The 23114-nt window shown below is 49.7% G+C and overlaps 1 protein-coding gene across 3 annotated transcripts; it reads left to right on the top strand.

The window, feature by feature from the left end:
- Positions 1-3434: 3434 nt before the first annotated feature.
- On the top strand, positions 3435-11667 carry STOML1 (stomatin like 1). Of its 3 annotated transcripts, XM_023729823.1 has the most exons (8): positions 3688-3699; positions 5309-5415; positions 6294-6479; positions 6599-6748; positions 7066-7269; positions 9387-9582; positions 10221-10430; positions 11033-11226. In XM_023729823.1, the coding sequence occupies exons 4-8, from the start codon at positions 6620-6622 to the stop codon at positions 11224-11226; spliced, it is 933 nt and encodes a 310-aa protein (XP_023585591.1). In that variant the 5' UTR covers positions 3688-3699; positions 5309-5415; positions 6294-6479; positions 6599-6619. The 3 variants fall into 3 exon arrangements, with proteins under 3 accessions (XP_004374791.1, XP_023585591.1, XP_023585592.1); XM_004374734.3 differs by lacking the exon at positions 6294-6479 and having other exon boundaries at positions 3435-3699; positions 11033-11667; XM_023729824.1 differs by lacking the exon at positions 3688-3699 and having other exon boundaries at positions 5347-5415; positions 6412-6479.
- The last annotated feature ends 11447 nt before the right edge of the window (positions 11668-23114 follow it).

The raw sequence follows: 23114 nt of genomic DNA, 5'->3' as shown, positions 1-23114 counted from the left end.
AATATACACAGGAAAACATACACCCATTCAACAATTTCTACATGTACAATTCAGTGACACTGGTGACATTCTTCACGTGTGTCGCCATTCTCCATATCTCTACCCAAATTATTTCACGACCATTAACTTAGACTCACTGCCCCTTACACTTCTCATCTATGCTTTAGCTACTGTTGTCAATTTGCTCTCCTACAGATAATTCTTTAAAAGAGCACAATGCTCAAGGCAAACATTCTTTACTAATCGAGCTAAACTGTTTGATGTAAAGATGAGTTCAGGGGATAGTTTCGGTGCAAGGTTTAAAGATTTTCTCAGGGCAGTAGAGTTGGGGGTTCCTCCATTCTCAATAGGTGCAGTAAATCTGGATTTCATAATAATTTGGAATTCTGTTTTACGTATTTTCCTTTTCTGATCCAGATCCATCTATTGAGTCTTTGGCCAAAACATTCAGTAATGGTAGCCAGGCACCATGCAGTTCTTCTGGTCTCATGGCAAAGGAGGTAGTAGGCAATTAGAGGCAATTAGACCTGCAGTTCAGTTTCTTCTCTGATACCTGGGTCTCTTTCTTCCTCTGCTGCTCAAGGTGAATAGAGGCCAATTGTCATAGTCTGGACGGCCACTAACAAGCTTTGATGGCCCCAGGCACTACTGGAAACACTAACAGGTAGAACCCAAAACAGAAAACCAAACCTGTTGCCATCTTGACGACTTATAGCGACCGCATAGGACAGAGTAGAACTAACTGCCCCATAGGGTTTCCAAGGAGCAGGTGGTGGATTCGAACTGCCACCTTTTGGTTAGCAGCCCAGCTCTTAACCACTGCACACCAGGGCTCCAAGAGGTAGAATAGAAACTCTAAAAACAATATTAGGCCAGTTGACTGGACTGTCGCACGAAACCATGACCCTAAACCTTTGAACCAAGAAAACTAATCCCATGAGGCGTTTGGTTGTACCTAATGGACTTAACTTTTAAACCTTTCCCAGAAACTAAAAACTCATGATAAAGACAGCTCTGGGAAAAGCTTAGATAGTTAGATAAGCCATAACTAGCCTCCAGAACGCAGACACGAAAACGTAACCTATACCTTCATTCAACAAATAAGTACTGGGCATCTGCTCACTTTTAGATAGCCCACCTCCTGCCAAGTAAGTGAAGGACAATCAGTCATTTTAAATTTCTCCTCTGGGAACTCCCCTAACAATCTGTATTGCCTAGAAGCTGCTCAAAACTGTGATGTCCCAAACTCACCTCTTTGGAGGGGTGCTCAGTCTTCGAAAACAGTGTTTTCTGCCTGATGAAACCTTTGAACTCTAACTGACTTATTGATCAGATTTGTATTTTGACAGGGCACAGAAAAGATCCACACATGACTCCTGCTTTTGAAGAACCCCAGATCTAGCCAAAAGCAGGCTGGGGAACAGTCTTGCATAGTGTTGGGACTGACTGGAAAGCAGATCCCTCAGCTGGGTCTTGAAAGAACAGAGAGAATTTGCCAGGGATTTAGGGATTGGGAGGGCACTTTAAGCAGAGAGAACAGTATGTGCAAGGCATGGAGTTGTGAAACAGAAGAGCCTGTTTGGAAACTAATTTTGGGTATTTTCAAATTTAATAGGGGACTTAGGAATAATGAGGCCAGAGGAGTGGGCTGGGGCGAGATCATAGCTAAGGAGATTGAACCATTTCAGTGGGTGATAGAGAATCAGTGAAGGGTTTGGAACTGGGAACAGAGCAATCAGCTGTTGCTTGTTGGGATAGTCACTCTGACAACCTAGGGGCAGGAAGTCTGGTCTAGGACAGTGGTTGTGGAATGCCAAAGAGGGGTCTGAGTCAGAGGCACTGGGAGGGAGGGCGCTGACTGAGATGAGTGGGACAGGATGATGCTGTGGATGACAGTTGGAAAGGCTAGTGAGTCTGAGGAAGGTGGTGGTGGTGGTGGGAGCCAGTCAGCAGGCATGAAGAGGGTGAAGAGAGAGCAGGATAGGTCTTGGCCAGCTGAGAATCATGCCAGACCCTCAGCTGGTGAGGGGAGGAGGAACACAATTTCAGGGGGCCTCGCTGGGCCAGTGCCCCTGGCTTGAAACTTCAAACCATCCCAACCACTGTGCTGAGCCCTGTGTACCCATTTCTGTTCTCAGTTCCAACACAGAACAGATTAGAAAGGATGGTGACAGGGTCTTGCTCTTGTAAAGCTTATAATCTGGGGTGCGTGCGGGGATAGAAGGGAGATGGTGGAAAGAGACCCAACTTGCCCAGAAACTGTGAGAACCCTCAGGAACCTTCCCTACCTTCCAGCCTGGTCAGTACCCCCAGGGTACCTACAATCAGGTCACCCTCTGAACACCAAACTAGGAAAAGCTAATGATGGTGGGCAGCCATCTGCAGAATAGTTCTAGAAGTGGGCTGAGGGGCTGAGGTGCCTGGGGAGGGAAGATAGGCATGTGGCCAAGACAAGAAAAACTTTATTCATTTCTTTGCTCCCTTTAGAGGACAGCCTGCTCCCAGCCAGCCCCAACACCCTGGCGGGAGTAAAGGCTTCTCACAGTAAACTCACCATTTACATTTGGGTTTTCTCAAGCTGTGGAGAGGCAAGTTACCTCTGGGTACCTGGATCAAGGGCATGGTGTTCGAGGATCTGCAGGACGGAGGGTCTCACTTCTGTGATACCTGGATGGCCTGCCCTCTGCATAGCTCTTTGCTATCCCCTCCTTCATAGCTCTGCTGTGCTCCCTGAGTCTGCACAGGAAATTTCTCTCTTTTTTGCCAAAGTTCAGGCCCTCCCGCCCCAGCTTGGACCGCAGTAACCTATACCTTCATTCAACAAATAAGTACTGGGCATCTGCTCTGTGCCAAGCCCAGCTTCCTGGGCTGTGGGGAGGCAAAGAGGAATCTTTTGCTGGCCATGCCTGCAGAAACCCTAAGTCTAGATAAGGGCACCACTCCAACATGCCTGAGGTCCCTTAGTGGTGCAAAACGGTTAGTATTGACTACTGACCTAAAGCTTGGCAGTTTGAATCCACCCAACGATGCCTCAGAAGAAAAGACTGGTGATCTGCTTCCCTAAAGACTAGAGCCAGGAAAGCCCCGTGGAGCAATTCTTTGTAACACGTGGGCTCACAACAATGGGTTTGGTTTTGTTTCCCCCCTTGTCGCGACCCCAGTGTGCGAGTTTGGAGAGGGAGGAAGCTGATAACAGCATTTTCTTGATTCTGAGGCAACTGGAATCTTGAAAACCACTTGCAAAGCCCCGCTTCCTCTCCCGCTCCTTTTCTAAGGCCAGGTAGGAGCAGGGAGGAAGAGAGAACCCCGTCCAACTTCCAGGAGCACAGAACCTCCCGCCCCATGGTCGTAGTTCGGTCCTCCGAGGGCAGGGGGCGCTGTGCGACGGCGGGAGCTGGGCCCGGCCTGCCTCCTCCTCCTGCGCCCTGGCCGCCGCTGGTGGCCGCGCAAGTGAAGCCGGAAGCGGCGGCCAGAGCCCAGGCCCGCGGCAGGGGCGGGGCATTGCAGGTCCGGCTGCTCTGGTCCCGCACCGCGCGGGTCGTGGCCACTGCTGCCTGTCAAGCGCCATGCTGGGCAGGTCCGGGTACCGGGCGCTGCCCTTGGGGGACTTTGACCGCTTCCAGCAGTCGAGCTTCGGCTTCCTGAGCTCGCAGAAGGGCTGCTTGTCCCCGGAACGGGGCGGCGTGGGGACGGGGGCCGGTGAGTGGCCGCCCCGCACTGCGGATCCGGGGGGAGCCTGCCGGCGCCCCTACTCCCAGACTCCATCCCCTCTCAGAAACCAGCTGGCCAGGCCCTCTCGCACCCTAAGAGGAGGGACCGAGAGGAGATTGCGCCGTTAGCTGGGGTGCTGGCGCTGATCCGCCCCCTCTGGGACTGTGGGGCTGCAGCCCTGGAGCCAGCGCAACTCTCTTATCTTCGAAAGCCATCGCCCACCATCCCGGCCCTTATCAGCCCTCTAGGCCTGAGCAGAGGTTTCAAGACGCCAGTTTGCACAGAAAAAAAAAAAACAAAAAATCGAGGTCTAGGCAGAGAAGTTTACCAGCACCCAAAGAGCACTTGGCTGCAGAGAAATAGCAAAAATCTTCACCCCAGAGGGCACTTTCTTATTTCCCGGTGAAGATGCACAGACGGAAAAAGGCAGACCCTCAGCAGTCTGTTGTGTCTGTTCTGAGCCTCTCTTGCTCCAAAGCCTTCCATGGTTCTCTTTGCCCGAAGGCCAGATCCCACACTCCTCAGCATGACAACAAAAGCCTGGCCCTCCTGTACTGACAGGTGCCCTTATCCAAGGGTTCCTTTTCTGCAGAGGCTTCCAGGGTCAGAGCCAGGCAGGAAATGGAGACTTAGTGTCCTGGGACTTGGAGAGCCGAGAGAACGTGGGGTTCTTAGAAAGATGAAGCAGAAGTACCGTTCTGTTTCCTGTGCAGGATTGGAAGGAGGGAAGAGCAGAGAGTAATCTCTTCCCAGAATGTGGGCCTGTCTCAACGCCACTTCATCCTGGGCTCCTGGTTCTCCTCCAGGGGCCAGGACCTCTGGCTCAAACGAGCCTCATCTTCCTGGTTCCCCATCTCCCACTTGAGCTGCTTGAAGTGAAGCATACATTTGATAGTCCTTAGGGCATTGGTGGTAGAATGCTTGCCTTCCGTGCCAAAGACCTGGGATCGATGCCTGCCCAGTGCACCTCATGTGCAGCCATGACTCATCTGTCAGTGGAGACTTGTGTGTCGCTGTGATGCTGAACAGGTTTCAGCAGAGCTTCGGGACTGGGCAGCATTTAGTTCTATTGTGCGTGGGGTTGCCTAGCAGCTAACAACAAGGGCATTAAATAGGGTGAGGAATAGTGAGCTGGAAAAGAACACCTCAGCCCCTATTCAATGCTCCATTAATGCTTTATCCCTTTAAGCTAAGACATTATTTTCAGAAGGACTCCTGGTAGGAGAGGAGGAGTCTGTTAAGCCAGCTACGTTCATTTCAACCCAGCTCTGTTCCAGGTATGAGTAGGCAACATAAATCTGACGAGGAGGCTGACCCCTGCTCGGTCCAACAAGGGGAGCATCATGTAGATTGGATATTCAGATTCAGTGGCTGATGCCTAGCAGAGCATAGGGCCTTGTGGGAGCAGGACTCAGAACAGGCTAGTTTTGAACTGTGGGAGGTGAACAGTCCTTAACTAGTACCTGCCCAAAGGGACGGGCACTGAGAATGAAGGAGCCTTTGAAAGGGGAGGTGGGCGAAAGATACACTTGACCAGGTTTCTGCTGTCCTGCCAGACCCAGCTGCTATTCCTTGACTGCCTCTGCTCTCCCTCCAGATGTGCCCCAAAGCTGGCCCTCCTGCCTCTGCCACGGTCTCATCAGTTTCCTGGGGTTCTTGCTCCTGTTGCTCACCTTCCCTGTTTCTGGATGGTTTGCCCTGAAGGTAAGACTGCCTGGGTCAGAGTGGTTGGGCCGCACTGAGAGCTTTGCCACTGATGAGTGCATCCCCTATCTTCTGCCCCCTTCCCTAAATAATGTATTACCCCACCTCTGTGAAACGAGCTGGGCAAGGATTGTTCATGCCCATCTGCCAGATGAGAAAGCAGAGGCTCAGACCTGTCCAAAGTCATCCAGTAAGTGGTAGAATAAGTCTTCTCAAACTGCCAAGTCTTGGAACCTAGACACTGGCTTGAAGGTACACACAGATATCTTTGCTAAATGTTCTACCCTTTGGGTCAGGCTAAATTAGAAATGAGACTAACTTGGCCCAGGAAGTAATGAGTAACAGGCCTCGTTTTCAATAAGGGGCAGTATAGACAGGAAAAGGATGAACAATTCAGGTGTAACGATGGACTCAACATACCAATGATCATGAAGATGACACAGGACTGGGTTATGTTTTGTTCTGTTGTACATAAGGCACCATGAGTCAGAACTGACTTAACGGCAACTAACAAGTTGAAGATCAACCGAAAGCTGCAGTGAAGCTGGGAGCTGGGGCCGGCCTTGTCCTTTGTGTGGCCCTAGGCAACAGTCAGCTTTGTGAGAAAGCTTCTGGGCTTGGTGTGGTCTGGAAGGGAGTCCTTAGAAAGCTCTAGATCCTAGTTCTAAAACTGCCACTGAAACAAATGCTGTGTGCCCTTGGGAAAGTCACTTTGCATCTCTAGACCTCCATTTCTCAGTGTGGACATATCTGCTTTTTGAAGGCTCCAGGGACGAGAAGCTGGCAAAGGCCTTTGCTCGAGGGTGCTCATAGAGCATTCCAGCCTTCCCCCTAACTAATCCAAGGGCAGACAGTTTCCTGATATGAGTCATGTCTAGTTTCAGACCACAGTGGTGAAACGTTTCTCTGAGGATCAAGTCAATACAGTGTGGTGGTTGAGAGCATGGCCTTTGGAGTCATTCAAGACTGAATTCAGATCTTGCCTATTTTACTTAGTGGCTGTGTGATTTTTGAGCACGTCACTTAACCTCTCTGAGCTTTTGGTTTTCTCATCTACAAAACAGGTAAGGATGTTTAACTCTGACCAAGGCGAGGAAGAGAGGGTGAGGGAGGAACCTGGGCAGAAGTCCTTGGCCGGCCTAGGCTCACCATTTTCAATCCTTTCCCTTGCCATTGTGGACAGATCGTGCCCACCTACGAGCGGATGATCGTGTTCCGGCTGGGCCGGATCCGTACCCCCCAGGGGCCTGGCATGGTCCTGCTCCTGCCCTTCATTGACTCCTTTCAGAGGGTGGATCTGAGGACACGAGCCTTCAATGTCCCTCCCTGCAAGGTGAGGGCCTTCTCAGCTGCCCTGGACAGAGGGCGTGGGGGCCTGCACAGTGGACCATGAGCACCAGGCCCTGGGCTTACGAGTAACCATCCGGGACGGGGAGGAAGAGACCAGAGAAATGAGGATGGAGCTTGAGAGGGCATCCTTGCTGCACACACCTAACCCCAGGCAATTGGGAACACCATTTTGCCTTTGAGGAGCTAGCTGCCAGGCGGGTGGGTCAGGCAGGGTGGCCCCAGGGGCCTGCCGTCCCTGCAGCCCCAGCCCTTTGGCCCAGCCCTTGATTGTCTCTCCTGTTTCACGGCCTCCTCCAACAGCTGGCCTCTAAGGACGGGGCTATGCTGTCCGTGGGGGCTGACATCCAGTTCCGCATCTGGGACCCGGTGCTCTCGGTGATGACCGTGAAGGACCTGAACACGGCCACGCGCATGATGGCCCAGAACGCGATGACCAAGGCCCTGCTGAAGAGGCCGCTGTGGGAGATCCAGCTGGAGAAGCTCAAGATCAGTGACCAGCTCCTGGTAGGCAACCCAGCGCCTCCTCTTCCCCAGGTCACTTTGCACAAATTACCAGATGGCTCTGGGCCTCAGTTTACCACACGTCCAGTGAGTGTAATATCCTTTGAAGAGCCAGTGGGACTATATGTTGAGGAATGGCAGGTGGGCATAGGGCACAGCGATCTTGGCAAGCACTCCTGAGAAGTGAAGGCACCCTGAGGGGGGAAGTGGCCTGGATAGAAATTTCGAGGTCCTGCCTCTGACTGCTGAGGCTTTACCCATCACTGGTCTCCTGGGCCCAGTGGTTGCCTGACAACACTGGGCCTCAGGGGCCCCATGAAGTCCCCATTGCCCAGGACTGACTCACAGCAGGCAGGTGGGTAAAAGAGCAGGTAGGAAATTCCTCGCTCCACAACGCAGCCTCCTGGGCGTGTACTTTTTTTGTGTGTTGTTTCCCTTGTTCTGAACAGAACAAAGGGGCCTGGGTATATTTGAACACTTCCTGCACTTCTCCATGTGTGAGAGAGTTTATCTACACTGAAATAAGCCACTTTAAATCATTTCTGCAAGAAGATGGGGTAGAAGTAACTGCACACACGGTGGCGTGGCCCCTTGCGCCTCCTGCCAGGTCTGACTGGGTAATGTGAAGTTTTCCCTCGTTCCCTTCGGCTCTGCTTTCCCCCACGGGACTTAGGGTTAGAGGACGGGATGGGGAGTGGAGGTCCCCATGCCTTCAGGAAGTAAATTGGCAAACAACCAGCCAGGTAAAATTCCCCAGAAAATAATATCCATGATAGCAACAATAGCTCCCCGGTACATTTCGTAGTTTAAAAAGTCTTCTTGCCTGCCCCAGTGTATCTCAGCTTCACATCTTCGCTGCAGGAGGGCAGGTATTACTGCTTTATTTTGGAGGGAGGAAACAGAAATGTCTTGACTTGCCTCTAAAAGCCCTTCAAATGCATCTACATCTGTGCCATTTCTCCTGCCTCATTAGAGGCACCCCAGTTCCTCAGTGTGAGGCTCATCCCTGCACCAGGCAGTGCTCTGGTCCCAGCTTCTCTGGCCAGGGCTCAGTTCCCTCCCATGCTTGTCTTCTCTCTCCCTTTCCCTCTCCTTTCTGCTCCCTTTGCCCGGTCCCCTGCAGCTCTCACTGCCTCTCTCCCCTTTCCCTTGGAAGGCCTCCATCTCTCCCCTCCCATCTACCCACCCCGCATCTTGAGAAACCTCTGGCCGACATCGTGGCAGCCTCTCTCTTGCCAGCCCAGTGGGTACCTCTCAGTCCTCTCTAGGGGAATGCCCAGGAAGCAGATCAGAAACTGGATGTCCCTAACTCCCCCTGCTCGCCCCCATCCCACATCCAGGCAGCTGATGAGCCTAGTGGTTCCATTTCTCTCGTATCTTGCTGTGGCTTAAAGTTGAACAGAATTTTGTGCCTCCCCTGGTGTATCTTGGTTTCACAGCCACCACTCTGCCGGATACAGATCTGCATTATTCCTCACCTGCCATTTGAAATAATATCTCACCTGGTCTCCCTGTCTCCCCCTGCAGCCCCTCCAGTCCAGTGTCCACCGGTAGCCAGGAGGATCTTTCCAAAAAGTGGGTCTGCCTTGTCGCCTCCCTGCTTAAACTCTGAGACTCCTTGTTGCCTGAGAATAAGTCCAAGTTAGCGGGCACAGCCCTGCCTCTCACCCTCAGCTCTCTCTAGCCACCCAGCCTGCACTTGAGGGCCCAGCTCAGTGAAACTATGGTTACTCGCAGTTCCTGGAACATGTCAGGTTCTCCTGTCTTGGCTTTGCACATGCCGTTCCCACTGCCTGGAAGGGTCCTCCTTCTCCTTATGCCCTTTCACTGAATAATTCTTTCTCTTCTTGGCGTCACTCCCCATCCCTGTCCCAGGCTCCCTGGCCCTCCAGCATGGCCAGGCCCCCTCCCGGGTACCCACCCCTCCCTCCTGTCTAGGCACTCACTGCAGCTGGGTTGTAGTTGCCCTCTGCCTGCGTTCCCAGGCTGAGAGCTCTCCAAAGGCAGGCGTGGGCCTCACCCGCTTCCGTGCCCCCACCTGGCCATACCGGCCTGCCTAAAGGAGGTGCTCGGGGAAGGTGTAATGAAGGCACCCTGTTTCTCCCCACACTTCCCTCCAGCTGGAGATCAACGACGTGACCAGGGCCTGGGGGCTGGAGGTAGACCGCGTGGAGCTGGCAGTAGAGGCCGTGCTCCAGCCGCCCCAGGACAGCCCGGCCAGGTCCAGCCTGGACAGCACCCTCCAGCAGCTGGCCCTCCACTTCCTGGGAGGAGGCGTGTCCTCAGTGGCAGGAGGTGCCGTTCCCCCAGGGCCAGGTGAGAAGCCCTGGGAGGCGGGTAGGGGAGAGGAGGCTGCTGTCCACGTATCTGGGCTGAGAGGAGAAATGGAGACTTTTGTGGGGAGAGGGGTGTTTTGTGGGAGGTTGGTGCCAGCCAGGGCTTCTCTAGCCCAAACAGCACCTTTGATGGAGACAGAAAAAGGCATCTAGTCTGGGCATATGGGGCCTTGCCCCAGAGCACTCAGCTTGGCGAGCAGAGCACAGCACAGGCTGCACTTGGCCGCTTGCTCCCGTAACCAGGCACCCTTGTGCAGTGCACACCCTGCACAGCTGTTCAGGCAGCCCTGATGCTAGAGGGGACCAGAGCTAAGGCAGTGAGTAGAGTCCAGGTGTCTGGGAGTGTATGAACGCCTTTGGGAGCCCCCATGGGAGGAGGTGATAGGCCCCAGAGGGAAGCTGGAAAGTGAGTTTTACACCCAAAGCTGGAGTAGCTTGAACTGGGTGGGGCATTAGGGCTACAGCCTCAGGGGAGGTTTCTTAGCAGGGGGGAGGAAGTTGACAGAGGCCTGAAGGGGATAGGAGGGGAACTGTGCACCGAGGTGCTGAGGCCATGCTGCCCTGGCCTTGGCAGCACACTGACTTTTGCCCCCTCCTCTCTGTCTACCTCCCCGGCAGACACCTTGGAGATGGTGAGTGAAGTTGAGCCGCCTGCCCCACACGTCAGTGCTGGGCCCAGCCCGAAGCAGCCTGTGGCCGAGGGGCTGCTGACTGCTCTGCAGCCCTTCCTGTCGGAGGCCTTGGTCAGCCAGGTCGGAGCCTGCTACCAGTTCAACGTTGTCGTGCCCGCTGGCACCCAGAGCATTTACTTCCTGGACCTCACCACAGGTGCCGTGGCCTGCCTGCCCTTCCTTCCCACCCAGGTTGCTCGTAGGCCCCCACCCCTAGTGGCCCTCTTTTAGGCCGTCTCCTACTCCTGCCAGCAGTTTAGGGTGAACTCACGGCGGTCTGGGGCTCAGACGCCATTTTCAGACAATGATTATCCAGGCAGACCCCCACCGTCAGCTGACAGTTCAGATGGCCGGGCTTCTCACACCAAGAGGCTGTACATGCTGTGGCCTCCTGTGTGCCAGGCACTGTGTGGAGCACTTTTTGTGCCTTATCTCATCTGCTTCTTATCGTGATCCTGTGATTTAGGGATTGCCATCATCCCCATTTCACAGATCAGGAAACTGAGGCTCTGAGCAGCCACTTAGCCAACAGGACTCGAACCCAGGGTGTTAGAACTTGAACTCTTAACCACTGCTCTCCACTTCTCCCAGTGGAACATGATAACTCTGTGGTTCAGCAGTTCTGAGACTGATGGAGGGAAGGCTTTTTGTAATGGGGATAAGTTTCATTTTACAGAGTAGATCAGCAGGGGAATTCAGCAACACCCTTCCCCCATCCCTGTAATCACCCCGTAATGCTCCATTTTCTTTCCCTCGCAGGACGAGGGAGAGTGGGACGTGGGGTGCCTGAGAGCATCCCCGATGTGGTGGTGGAGATGGCCGAGGAGGACCTGCGGGCCCTGCTGTGCAGGGAGCTGCGGCCCCTGGGGGCCTACATGAGCGGGCGGCTGAAGGTGAAGGGTGACCTGGCTGTAGCCATGAAGCTGGAGGCTGTCCTCAGGGCCCTGAAGTAGCAGCAGCCTTGGCTGGCCGCCCATAGCCCAGCCCCGAGCTTGGCACCAAGCCAGGACGGCCTCTTGGAGGAGGAGGCGGCACTGTTGATGCACCTTGGGGAGTCGAGGCTCTCCAGCATTTCAGGCCCAGCCTGGAGCCAATGGACGGAGGCTGGGAGAGGCCAAGCCAGGCTGTCCTGCCCCTCTCACCTGCAGCACTGCTTCTCTGGACAAGCCTTTGCCCATCGCCTGAGCTGGGTGCACCATGTGGATGTGCCTGCCCTGCTCTGCTCTCCACCTGGCTGGGAAGGCAGGACCACCGAAACGGCCTGGCAGCAGCTGCTTCACCCTTGTATGAGGGGCCAGAGTGTGTGGCCCTGGCTCTGAATCCTGGGGGAGCTTGGAAGGAGAGGCGGGGGGGGGATGGGAGGGGAGAAGGCAGGCAGCCACCAAGAAGAGCTCACTGCAGTGGGTGGCACCTCGGGATCTGGGCTGGGCCTGCCTTCCTGGGTACAGTCCAGGCCCAGGCTAGTTTGGGGGGTGGAGATGGGAGAGAGCAGGGCCTGCCTCCCGGCCCCTGCCCTGCTCCTGAAGATGATGTGACTCATGGACTGGCCGTCTTGCATGCGTGATGGGCTGGGACCCAGGGCAGCATGAAGGGGAGCCCTGCTGTCCTGTGCTTCTTGCCAGAGGTCTGAAAACCTACAAAACAAATAAATGTGTTCACAATCAGAAGAGAGAAGGAGCGGGGACTGGGTGTGATGGGAGTGGGCAATGCCCCTACTACAGGGCCAGGGGGCTCCAGATCACCCCTGCTGTGCCCTTCCCTGCTGAGTGTCTCCAAGTGTTGACCCCTCCCGCAGGCAGAAGGGCGAGACAAGGGTCACTTTGTTGTCCCTCTTTATGGTGGAGGTACACGTTTACCAGAGGAAAGGGGCGTGAGTGGGTCAGAACTGGGCCCCCAAACACATGGACCTAATGAGGGGCAGGGTGGGGGGCCCATCACCTTAAGGAGAGGGGTTGGACTGTGACCATCCTCTCCTCCTGTCCTACCCAGAGTCACTGCCTGTTTCTCCACGGGCTGAAGGGGTGCACGCAAACTGGCAGTGAGGCCTGGCCCCAGGAACCCAGTGGTTTTCTGCGCTGGTGCTCCAGCCCCAACCCCAGGGGCCCCAGAAATGGGCCTCCGACTTCTCTAGTCTTAATGAAGCTTACTTCCTGGAGAGTATCGTGGAAAAAACAGACAAAAATCAGAGCTAAATGAGCGTCCCCTTTGAGGAACAAGCACAGCTTGTCCTCTGGCATCAGGCCTGGCCCTCCTGGGGCATGCTCCCCCTTCTTCTGGGTCAGGCTGGTCCAGCTTTCCCTTCTGTTCCAGCCAGCGCCCAGCGTTGTCTCTTCCCGCCTCCTGCGCATCCTCCACAGTGCCTGAGGCACTTCCCTAAAGCCCAGCACAGACCTCACAGCCATGGGGATTCAGGTTTCAGCTCTAGGGCGCCCTCCCCCCAAACCTGGAGCATCTACAGGCCTCCTCTCCTGGCCCTGAGGCTTTCCAGCTGGGGCTATCCTGCCCTCCAACCCTTACCAGCCCCTTTCAGCTGGGACTAAGCCTTCCCTCCAATCCCCAGCAGCCACACTCCCACGCCCCTTGAGGCCCAGTGGGGATGGCAATGCTTGGTCCCTATGCGTTACTGTCCCTAGTGTTTGTGCCTGCCTTCCCTGAGGGACCATGTGCTGCGCGAGTGAGCGAGTCATGTATCCCCTCCATCGCTCTGCACACAGTGCATGCAGCATTAACGGGGAAGGCCCACGGATCCTCACCATGAAAGCTGCACCTTGGTCTGAAGGTAGCACTTGCCGCTCCGGCCGGGCTGGGGGAGACGGGAATGGTGAGATCACAATTTAAGGGAAACTGAAACTCCTTCTGATTTCCTCTGTGGGCCTGGGAAGAGCAACAGAACATTTAGGGGAAACTGAAACATGTCTAGGCATCTGTGTGGGTGGTGGTACAGTGGTTAAGCGTTTGGCAGCTAACCAAAATGCCAGCAGTTTGAATCCACTAGCCGCTCCTTGGAAACCCTGTGGGGCAGATCTACTCTGCTCTATAGGGAATCAACCTGAAGGCAACGGGTTTAGTTTTGGTTTGGTGTGGGTGGACAACAGGGCCTGCCTGCCCAAGGTTAATACGGGGTGGGGGAGTGGGAGCGGGGAGTTCATTTCTTGGCTGAGGCAACAGTCCGGGGGAAGGGAGCCCACAGGCTCAAGGGCCCTGGGCTAAGGAGGACTAAGCAGACCTGGCAGTCCACAAAGGGTGAGGACTGCCATGGATGGAGGGAGGATGAAGAGGGAGGATGAGGGTGTGTGTCAATCACAGGAGTCTTCCTGGAGGAGGTGATGCCTGAGACTTGCAGCTAAGTGAGCCATGAGAGAAGAGAAAGGGAAAGATAGTCAGCCAAAGGGGAAGGCCCCTGCAAGGGTACAGACGGAAGAGGTACCTGGGCACTTCATTTTGGGGAACTGGAACCTAAAGTATGAGGAGGATGTGGGCAGGGATTTTAGGGGTGGGTTAAAAATAGTGGCTGTTATTGTAGTTGAATATGTCCCTTTATTGGACTAGTTGCTGTCTCTATAGATTTTTTCCTTAAAACAACCTAATGAATAATATTTTTTAAAAAAATGATTACAATTATACTATGTTGATGTGTTAATATACATTAATATTATTTTGGTGTTATTTTAAAATAGTTATTTAACTTTTGAATAGCTAATACATTCACATGGCCCAAAAAATTTTAAAAGATTAAAAAGGCACAAAGAAAATTATCCCTCACATTCCTGACCCCATCCACATACTTCCCACACCTTCCTCCAAACAGGCACCCCCTGCTATTAGTTTCTTGGTTTTTTGGGTTTTTTTAATACATTATCTTAGGCTGGGTTCTCTAGAGAAGCAAAACCAGTGAAGCGCCGCTCTCTGTCTCAGTTATTTAGTGCTGCTATAACACAAATACCACAAGTGGGTGGTTTTAACAAAGAGAAATTTGTTCTCTCACAGTCTAGGAGGTTAGAAGTCCGAATTCAGAGTGCCAGCTCCAGGGGAAGGCTTTCTCTCTCTGTCAGCTCTGGGGGAAGTTCCTTGTCATCAATCTTACCGTGATCTAGGAGCTTCTCAGCACAGGGACCCCAGGTCCAAAGGACACACTGTTCTCCTGGCTCTTGTTTCTTGGTGATATGAGGTCCCCTGTCTCTGCTCACTCCTCTGTTTTATATTTCAAAAAAGGTTGATTGAAGACACAACCTAATCTTGTAGATTGAGTCCTGCCTCATTAACATAACTGCCTTTAATCCTGCCTCATTAACATCATAGAGGCATGATTTATAACGCATAGGGAAGTCACATCAGATGACAAAATAGTGGACAATCACACAATACTGGGAAACATGGCCTAGTTAAGTTGACACACAGTTTTGGGGGACACATTTCAATCCATAACACTGTCTATAGATAGGTGCGTGTATGTGTATATATGTATACCTAAATACATATGTAGCAAGACAGAGATTTATATCAAGGAAATGGCTCACATAGTTGTAGAGGTTGGAAAGTCCGAAATCTGTGGGTCAGGCTGGAGGCTTCTCCTGACTCATGTAGCTGCAGGGTCTGGTGAACACAAGATTGGCAAGTCAGTTGCTAGCTCAAGTCCTAAGGTCACATGAACAGGAGCCAGCTGCAGGATCCAGAGCAAGCAAAAGCCCGCAAGCCTTGCCAGAAATTCCACCTATATTGGATGCAGGCCATACCCCCAGGGAAACTCCCTTTCAGCTAATTGGCTACTCACAGCAGATCCCTTCCTGAAAGTGATCAAATTATTATATGATAGACAAACTACATCATAACTGCCAAACCACTGAGAATCATGGCCCAGCCAAGCTGAAACACAACCCTAACAATCACATGTATATAAGAAAATCCAAATATATATATATCCTGGTTTTTCTTTTTTGCACAACAAATGACAACATAGCAAACACCAAGTTCTGCAAGTTCTGTGAATTTGTTCACATAACGCTACATCTTGAAGACATGTTGTTGTTAGGTGCCATTGAGTCGGTTCTGACTCATAGTGACCCTGGGCCATCCTCACAATCGTTATGCTTGAGCCCATTATTGCAGACACTGTGTCAATCCATCTTGTTGACGGCCTTCCTCTTTTTCACTGACCCTCTACTTTACTAAGCATGATGTCCTTCTCCAGGGACTGATCCCTCCTGATAACACGTCCAAAGTATGTGAGACGTAGTCTCACCATCCTTGCTTCTAAGGAGCATTCTGGTTGTACTTCTTCCAAGACGGATTTCTTGAAGATGTAGGCTTTCCCTATTCTTTGTTCTTGTTAGTTGCCATCAAGTTGATTCCATCTCATGGCGACCATGTGTGCAGAGTACAACTGCTCCATAGGGTTTTCAAGGCTGAGACCTTTCAGAAGCAGATCTCCAGACCTGTCTTCTGAGGAGCCTCTGGCTGCATTTGAACTGCCAACCTTTCAGCTAGTAGTTGAAGGCTTAACCGTTTGTGTCACCAGGAACGCCACAGAACGGTGCCTGGAACATAGTGAAGGCTCAGTAAATGTCAGCTACACAAGTGACAGCAAGCACCACCCAAACTATAGGGAAATGAGACAAACCATGAGACGATGTATAAGCCATGGACTTTGTCCTAGAGGGCAGTAGAAGTCATTGACAGGAAACTTTGATTATTGTTACATGTATTTGATCACAATTTAAAAAAAAGAAAAGGGAAGTAGCAGACTTCAACTTCTTTTTGGGATGTAGAATGCCACAGAAGAACCTCACTCCATTCTAACAACAAGAAAAAGCCAGATAATCTGCGAAACCGTAATTTCTTCAACCCATCAGAGAGCTGAGGTCATAAGGCAACCACGAGAAAGGAATCCAAAGAGCGACAAGCTCCTTCTTCAAGGAGAGACAGGACACAAACTGTTTTGCCTTTGACAGAGCACGAGGAGGGCAGGAGGGAGTTGGCACTCACTGCTCTGCTCTTTTTCCCTGGGTGTGCAAGAGGAAGACTGGAGGCAGAGCAGGAGCCTGGAGAAAGCCCCCTGGTGGCACAGACAAGCAAGAGGTGATTGGCTGCTGTTTGCAGGCAGGAAATACCACCCACTTCCCGGAGGACTGTTCTCTCAGACAAAGCAAAAACCTTAAGTCACTGGGGACGGGACAGCAAGCTCTCTAGTCCCAGGATTGTTGTTGTTAGGTACCCTTGAGTTGGTTGGAGTCGGTTCTGACTCCTGGCGACCCCATGTATGCAGAGTAGAACTGCTCCCTAGGATTTTTCCAGGCTGTGACCTTTTGTAAGCAGATCACCAGGCCTATCTTCCGAGGAGCCTCTGGGTGGGTTTGAACCACAGCCTATCTGCTAGTTGTTGGGCTTAACCGTTCGCACCACCCACACAGTATTCCACTGTATGGATGTATCAATTTATTTAACTTGTCCTGTTTTGATGGACGTGTAAATTATTTTTCGTGTTTTGCTATTTCAAACAATGTTGTGATGAATAACCTCTAACATATGTTATTTCACCTGTGCTTGAGTTTATTTCTAGGATAAAATCCTAGAAGAGGAATTGCTGGGTCAAAGCATGGGTAATTTTGTAAATATTGCCAGAATGCCCTCTTTGGGGGTTATACCACTTACATTCCCATCGTCAGTGATTGAAAGTCTTTATTTCCTCATAGCCATGCCAACACCGTGTGTTATTAAACTTTGGGAATTTTTGACAATCTGATAAGTGAAAAATTGCATCTCAGTGTAGTTTTTTTTGCTTATTGTTCAATTATTTATTGCTTTTGAAGTTCCAGCAAACCACACAGTTTTTGCTGTCTTCCTCCAGCATTTACTTTTTTAAAAAAAATCAACTTTATTGAGGTATAAATTTACGTACAATAAAGTTATCTGTTCTAAGTGTATTGTTTGATAATTTTTGACAAATGTGTCCACCTACGTAACCACTATTCATAAGCAAGAGTATAGAACATTTCCATCAACTCACAAAATTTCCTCCTGTCCCTTCCCAGTCAATCCTCACATGCCTCAAGCGACCAGTGATTTGCTTTCTGTAACTACTGATTACATTTCCCTTTTCTAGAATTTCAAGTCAGTGAAATCATATAGTATGAACTGTTTGATGTCTCTTCTTTCTCTTACTGTAGTATTTTTAAGAGTCATCACTGTTATGAGTATCAGTAGTTTGTTCCTTTTTATTGCTGAGTAGTCTTCCTTTGTATAGATAGACCCACAATTTATTTATTCATCTGTTGTTGATGGACATTTGAGTAGTTTCCAGTTTTGAGTTATTTAATAAAGCTGTGAACATCTGAGTACAAGTCTTCCGATGAACATATGCTTTCATGTGGGTAAATACCTAGGAGTGGGATTGCTGGATCGAACCCCTATCCAACCAATTTCCAAAGCGGTTGTAACATTTAGATTCCTATGAGAGTTTCAGTAGTCCATATCCTTGCCAACACTTAGTGTTGTCAGTCTTTTTAATTTTAAATACTGTAGCGAGTGTGATTGATTACATTGCACATAGGGTCACTATGAGCCGGAATCCACTTGATGGCAATGGGTTTGGGGTTTTTTTTTTTGGTTGTCTTTTGAAGGCAGAAGTTTTTAATTTTGATGAAGCCCAATTTATAATTTCTTAAATGGTTGCAGTTTTTGTGCCTTGTCTAGGAAATCTTTGCCCATCCTAAAGTCTTGAAATTTTTCTCCCATGTTTTTCTAAAAGTCTATAGTTCCGGCTTTTGGTCTATGATCCATTTTGAGTTAATTTTTGTGTATGGTATGAGGTAAAGGCCAAGGTTCCTTTTTTCCCCATGTGGATATCCGATTGTTCCAGAAAATAGCTTTCTCCATTTAATTACCTTGACACCTTTTAATTTGCACTTCTCTTATTTTGAGTAAGGTTGAGCATTTTTGTAATAAGTTTAAGAACCATCGTGTTTCCTTTTCTGTGAACTGTCGTTTTATCTATTTTTCTAGTGTTGGTATTTTTATTTTGTTTTTGACATCTAGAAGCTCTTTAAATATTAGGATAATTAAGCTGGTTTTTTTGGTTATATTTGTTGGAAATTTTTTTAAATCCAATTTGTTGTTTATATTTGCACTTGGCTTATATTTTCCCTGTGATTTTTTTAAATGTATTTGAATTTATAAATCTTTTATTTTATGACTTCTAGATTTTGAGACATAATAAGAAAAAAACTCCATTCTGAATTCCTGTACTCACTTTATTTCATTTTTTTACATGTAAATTTTTGACCCGTTTGGAATTTGAGTTATAGCGTAAAGTATCAAATATGCCCCCCCCCCCCATTTCTTCAACATCGTGTATTTTCGTTTGTATTTGGGTCTATATCTGGGCTTTCTGTTGTGTTTCACTGCGCTAATGTTTATCCATGTTTTAGGACCACTTTGTTTTGATTATTGAGACTTCATAAAATGTTTAATATCTGTAGGGTCAGTTCTCTTTAATGCTATTTAAGAAAGTTTTCCTGTTTATTATTTTTTAAAAAAAATGTTAGAATCATCCAGTCTAAAAAAATTGTTGGTATCTGTCCTAGTTATCTAGTGCTGCTACAACAGAAATACCACAGGCGGATGGCTTTAACAAAGAAAAATTTATTCTCTCACAGTTTAGGAGGCTAGAAGTCCGAATTCAGGGCTCCAGCTCCAGGCGAAGCTTTCTCTCCTGTTGGCTCCGGGGGAAGGTCCTTGTCATCAATTTTCCCCTGGTCTAGAAGCTTCCTAGCGCAGGGAACCCAGGTCCAAAGGATGCGCTCTGGGCATGCCACAGCAGTGAAAACAAAGCCAGCATCATCTCTGAGGAGGCTGGTTCCCTGGTCTGCTGGTTCCCTGGTCTGCTGTTTCCCTGAAGGGACCCACGGATGCCCAGTCGTGAGCTTGTGGTGCCATCTAGTGGCTATTTGGGGAATAGTCGGTTTCCTCGTTGCTGACATACCTTTCAAGGGCCAGGAAGGGTCCTAGGGGGCGATGGAGCTGGGACAGTGGAGCGATAGTGAAGGGGAGCAGCCAGAGCCTAAGCCCCAGGCACTGGACTGCTCATCTTGCCTGACTGTTCCATATACATTCACGTACACACAAACATCCCTGTGTGTACCTAGGTCCAGGGTAGGCTTGGCTGAAGGAGGAAGGTGGGAAGGAGGGGGCAGGGGTGGGAGGGATTGGCCTGGAGAAATTGTGGGAGGTTGACTAGTGTGACCAGGACACTGTAGATCATGCGGTTCAGTCTGTAAAATGGGGCTAGTTATATGAATGGCTATTTTAAGTCTAGGCTGTCTCTAAGCAGCCCTTGTGGCGCCATGGTTGAGCACTCAGCTGCTAACTGAAAGGTTGGTGGTTTGAACCCACTCAGAGGCACCTCCAAAGAAAGGGCTGGCGATCTGCTTCTGAAAGGTCACAGCCATGAAAATTCTATGGAGCCCAAGTTCTACCCTGCAGACATGGGGTCGGCAACTGGTTTAGGAGGAGGTGCTTTTACTTTCGGAGGCTCCTCCCTCATCAAATATTAAAGTGCACAGAATTATTACAGTAACTATATCATTTTACTGTACAATAATATGAAGTGATTTTTTTTTAAATTTTGGCTTGGAAATTATATGACTACACACAATTCACTTACAGTATAATTATCCAAGATTTCTCAGCAGTCCTTGGACACTCATTTGTATTCTTAAAGTGTTCACGGAGTTAAAAAAAAACTAATCTACCAATTCTTTTCGAATGTAATGAAATTCTTATGAACACTACATTTAATAATTAAAGAAGTTGACATAGAGTTAATGACATAAATTAACAAACATTGACATTTTCTAGACATTTGATTGAGCATTTATTAATTTGGATTATTTTGTAGTTTTTTATTTTAGAACTAAGGTTTTTTTCAGGTCTTAAACATTTATGTAAGTCCCTGAAAATCTTGAGGACTCTGGGTACTGTGCCCCTTGGGTCTACCTTACCTGAAAGATAAGTAGCCCTTCTAACACCTACCCCATAGGAGAGCTATAAAGAATAAAAGGGGGATAATATATGAAAACGGTTAAGAACGAGGCTGCTAACTGAAAGGCTGGAGGTTCAAACCCACCCAGCCTCCAGGGAGAAAGACCTGGTGATCTGCTTCCATAAAGATGACAGCCAAGAAAGCCTTATGGAGCATTTCTGCTCTGTCACGTGGGGTAACTATGAGTTGAAATCGACTCAGCGGCACCTAACAACAACAAGAATGTACGAAAGCATTTAGCGTCGGGCCTGGGTAAACTCTGAAGTACTCAATAAAAGGTAGTTGTTGTTCTTAGTTAGTTGCGTCGACCCCATGTGCACAGAGTAGAACAGAGCCCCGTCAGCCTTTTCAAGGCTGTGACCTTTCAGAGGCAAATTTCCAGGCCTGTCTTCCGAGGCACCTCTGGATATGTTCAAACTGCCAACCTTTCAGCTAGTAGTCGAGCACTTAAACGTTTGTGCCACCCGGGGCTCCTAAAAGGTAGTCGTTGTTATTAAATATGCCTGCACACAAATACTCGCCTATTTATTCATTCAAACATTTTATTAGGCACACACTATGGGCTAGTTAGAGCAATGTTCTAGATGCTGGGGATCTGGTGGTGAATAAGACCAACCACGACCCCCGTCCTTGTTGAATGTACATTCTAGTTGAGAGAGCTCGACATAAACAATAGACATTAAAAATAAAAGTCATTCAGTATGTTAGAAGGTGGTAAGTGCCTTGGGCTGGGACGGTGGGGGTGGGGGTGGTTAACAGAACAACAGAATCATGGCGATTGGAAGCAGGGGCTGCAGTGGGGTGGTCAAGGTAGGCCTCCTTGAGTAAGTGATGTTTGAGCAAAACCTTGAAGGATGTGAGGGAGTGAGCCTTGCCAATAGCAGGGAAAGGGTGAAGCAGAAAAAACAGTAATTGCAGAGGCTTTTGGCTAAGAGAGGGCCTGGTATGTTCCAGAACAGCCAGGAGGCCAGTGTGGCTGGCATGGAGTGAGGGAGAGAGCGGGAGGAGATGAGGCCAGAGGGGTAACGCAGGCCGATCATGTGGGCCTGGTAGGCCACTGTAAGGACTCTGTGCAATGAGGAACCACTGGAGAATTCTGAGCAGAGGGATGATTGCCTTAGGATCTGCTCTGTTGAGAACAGACTAAAAGCAAGGAGACCCGTTAAGAGGCTGTCTTGGTTACCTAGTGCTGCTGTAAGAGAAGTATCACAACGGGGTGACTTTAACAAACAGACATTTATTTTCTCACACTTTCGGAGGCTAGAAGTCCGAATTTAGGGTGCCAGCTCTAGGGGAATGCTTTCTTTCTCTGGTCAGCTCTGGAGGAAGTTTCTTGTCTCTTTTGAGCTTCTGCTCCTGGGCGATCTTCCTGTGGCTCATCTCTCTTCCTCCATCTCTGCTTGCTTGCTTGCTTGTTAATCTCTGTTATATCTCAAAAGAGATTGATTTAGGACACACTCTACACTAATCCTGTTTCATTAACATAACAAAGAAAACCCCTTTCCAAATGCGATCATAACAACAAGTATGGGGGTTAGGATTTGCAACACATATTCTGGGTGGACACAATTAAATCAATGACAGAGGCTGTTGCAATAATCCAGGCAAGAGCTGATAGTGGCTTGGACCAGGCTGATAGCAGGGCAGGCAATTAGAAGCGATTGGATTCTAGTTACACATATTTTTAATTTTGAGATAATTTTTTTTTGCCAGGGGAGTTTCAAACTTTCTTTCTTTATTTAATTTTGAGATAATGATAGATTCATAGGAGGTTGCAAAGAAATGTGCAGAGAAGGCCCATGCACCTTTCCCTGAGCACCCCTTCCATGCCAACATCCCACTGACCACAATACTGTATGAAAACTAAGAAATTGACATTGGCACAATCCATAACGACAACAAGCTACAGCAGTCTACCACTAGGTGGGGAGCAAGAGCAAGAGGAGAGCCCCTGTGGTGCAGGTGTGGGACTACTGAAAGCTGAGGGTGGAGCAGGAACGATGAGAAATTCCCTCGGGTACCCCAGGCTCCAAGCTAAGCACAAAGTAACAACAGCTCACTGCTGGAGAAATCGGAAACTTGTGGTACGCTGACACTAACAGTAAACCCTGTTGCTGTTGAGTTGATTCTGACTCATAGTGACCCTATAGTGACCCTACTGGATAGAGTAGAACTGCTCCATAGGGTTTCCAAGGCTGTAATCTTTACAGAAGCTGACTGACATATCTTTCTCCCACACAGCAGCTGGTGGGTTTGAACTGCTGACCTTTTGGTTAACAGCCGAGCACTTTAACCATTGTGCCACCAGGGCTCCTGACGCTAACAGTAGCCACAGCAAAACCCAAACCCAACTACTGTCTAGGTCAACTCAACCCCTGCCCCATGACTAACTTCCTGACAGAAGAAGAGGTGAGCCCATTTCTGAGCGTGTGAGCCAGCCGCTTCATGCCTTTATCTCCCCCCATTTTCTATAGCCAATGTTTAAATTGTCCTTCCCTATGAAACCAGTACAGTACTCCAAGGAAACAAGCATGTTCCTTGGTGTGAAGAATCTTCTGTTCCAGTTGGAACTTTGAGCACCTGCATCCATAAGCAAAGTCCAGTCCAGAGTAAGCCATCAAATTGCAGCAATTTACACCAGCTCACGGTGTCAAATATCTCTCTCTCTTCATTCATTCGGGGTTCTGGTCAGCTCATCTCTACTGGGCTAGCTCAGTGGGTACCAGCCATAGGCTCAGGAGTCCACATGCTTCCCTGCGCTTCAGACCATCCTGCCCTTTCTCTCCCTCTCTCATCCCTTGCCCC

This window comes from Trichechus manatus, unplaced genomic scaffold, assembly GCF_000243295.1.
Source record: "Trichechus manatus latirostris isolate Lorelei unplaced genomic scaffold, TriManLat1.0 scaffold00030, whole genome shotgun sequence".
Classification (NCBI taxonomy): domain Eukaryota; kingdom Metazoa; phylum Chordata; class Mammalia; order Sirenia; family Trichechidae; genus Trichechus; species Trichechus manatus.
This window is presented reverse-complemented; position numbering and strand designations above follow the sequence as displayed.

Excerpts from the sequence above, each read along its gene's own strand:
- STOML1 (XM_004374734.3), top strand. The coding sequence starts at position 3,567 with ATGCTGGGCAGGTCCGGGTACCGGGCGCTGCCCTTGGGGGACTTTGAC. Across the intron at positions 5,416-6,598 it reads CTGGATGGTTTGCCCTGAAG|ATCGTGCCCACCTACGAGCG; the intron begins GTAAGACTGCCT and ends CATTGTGGACAG. Across the intron at positions 7,270-9,386 it reads AGATCAGTGACCAGCTCCTG|CTGGAGATCAACGACGTGAC; the intron begins GTAGGCAACCCA and ends ACTTCCCTCCAG.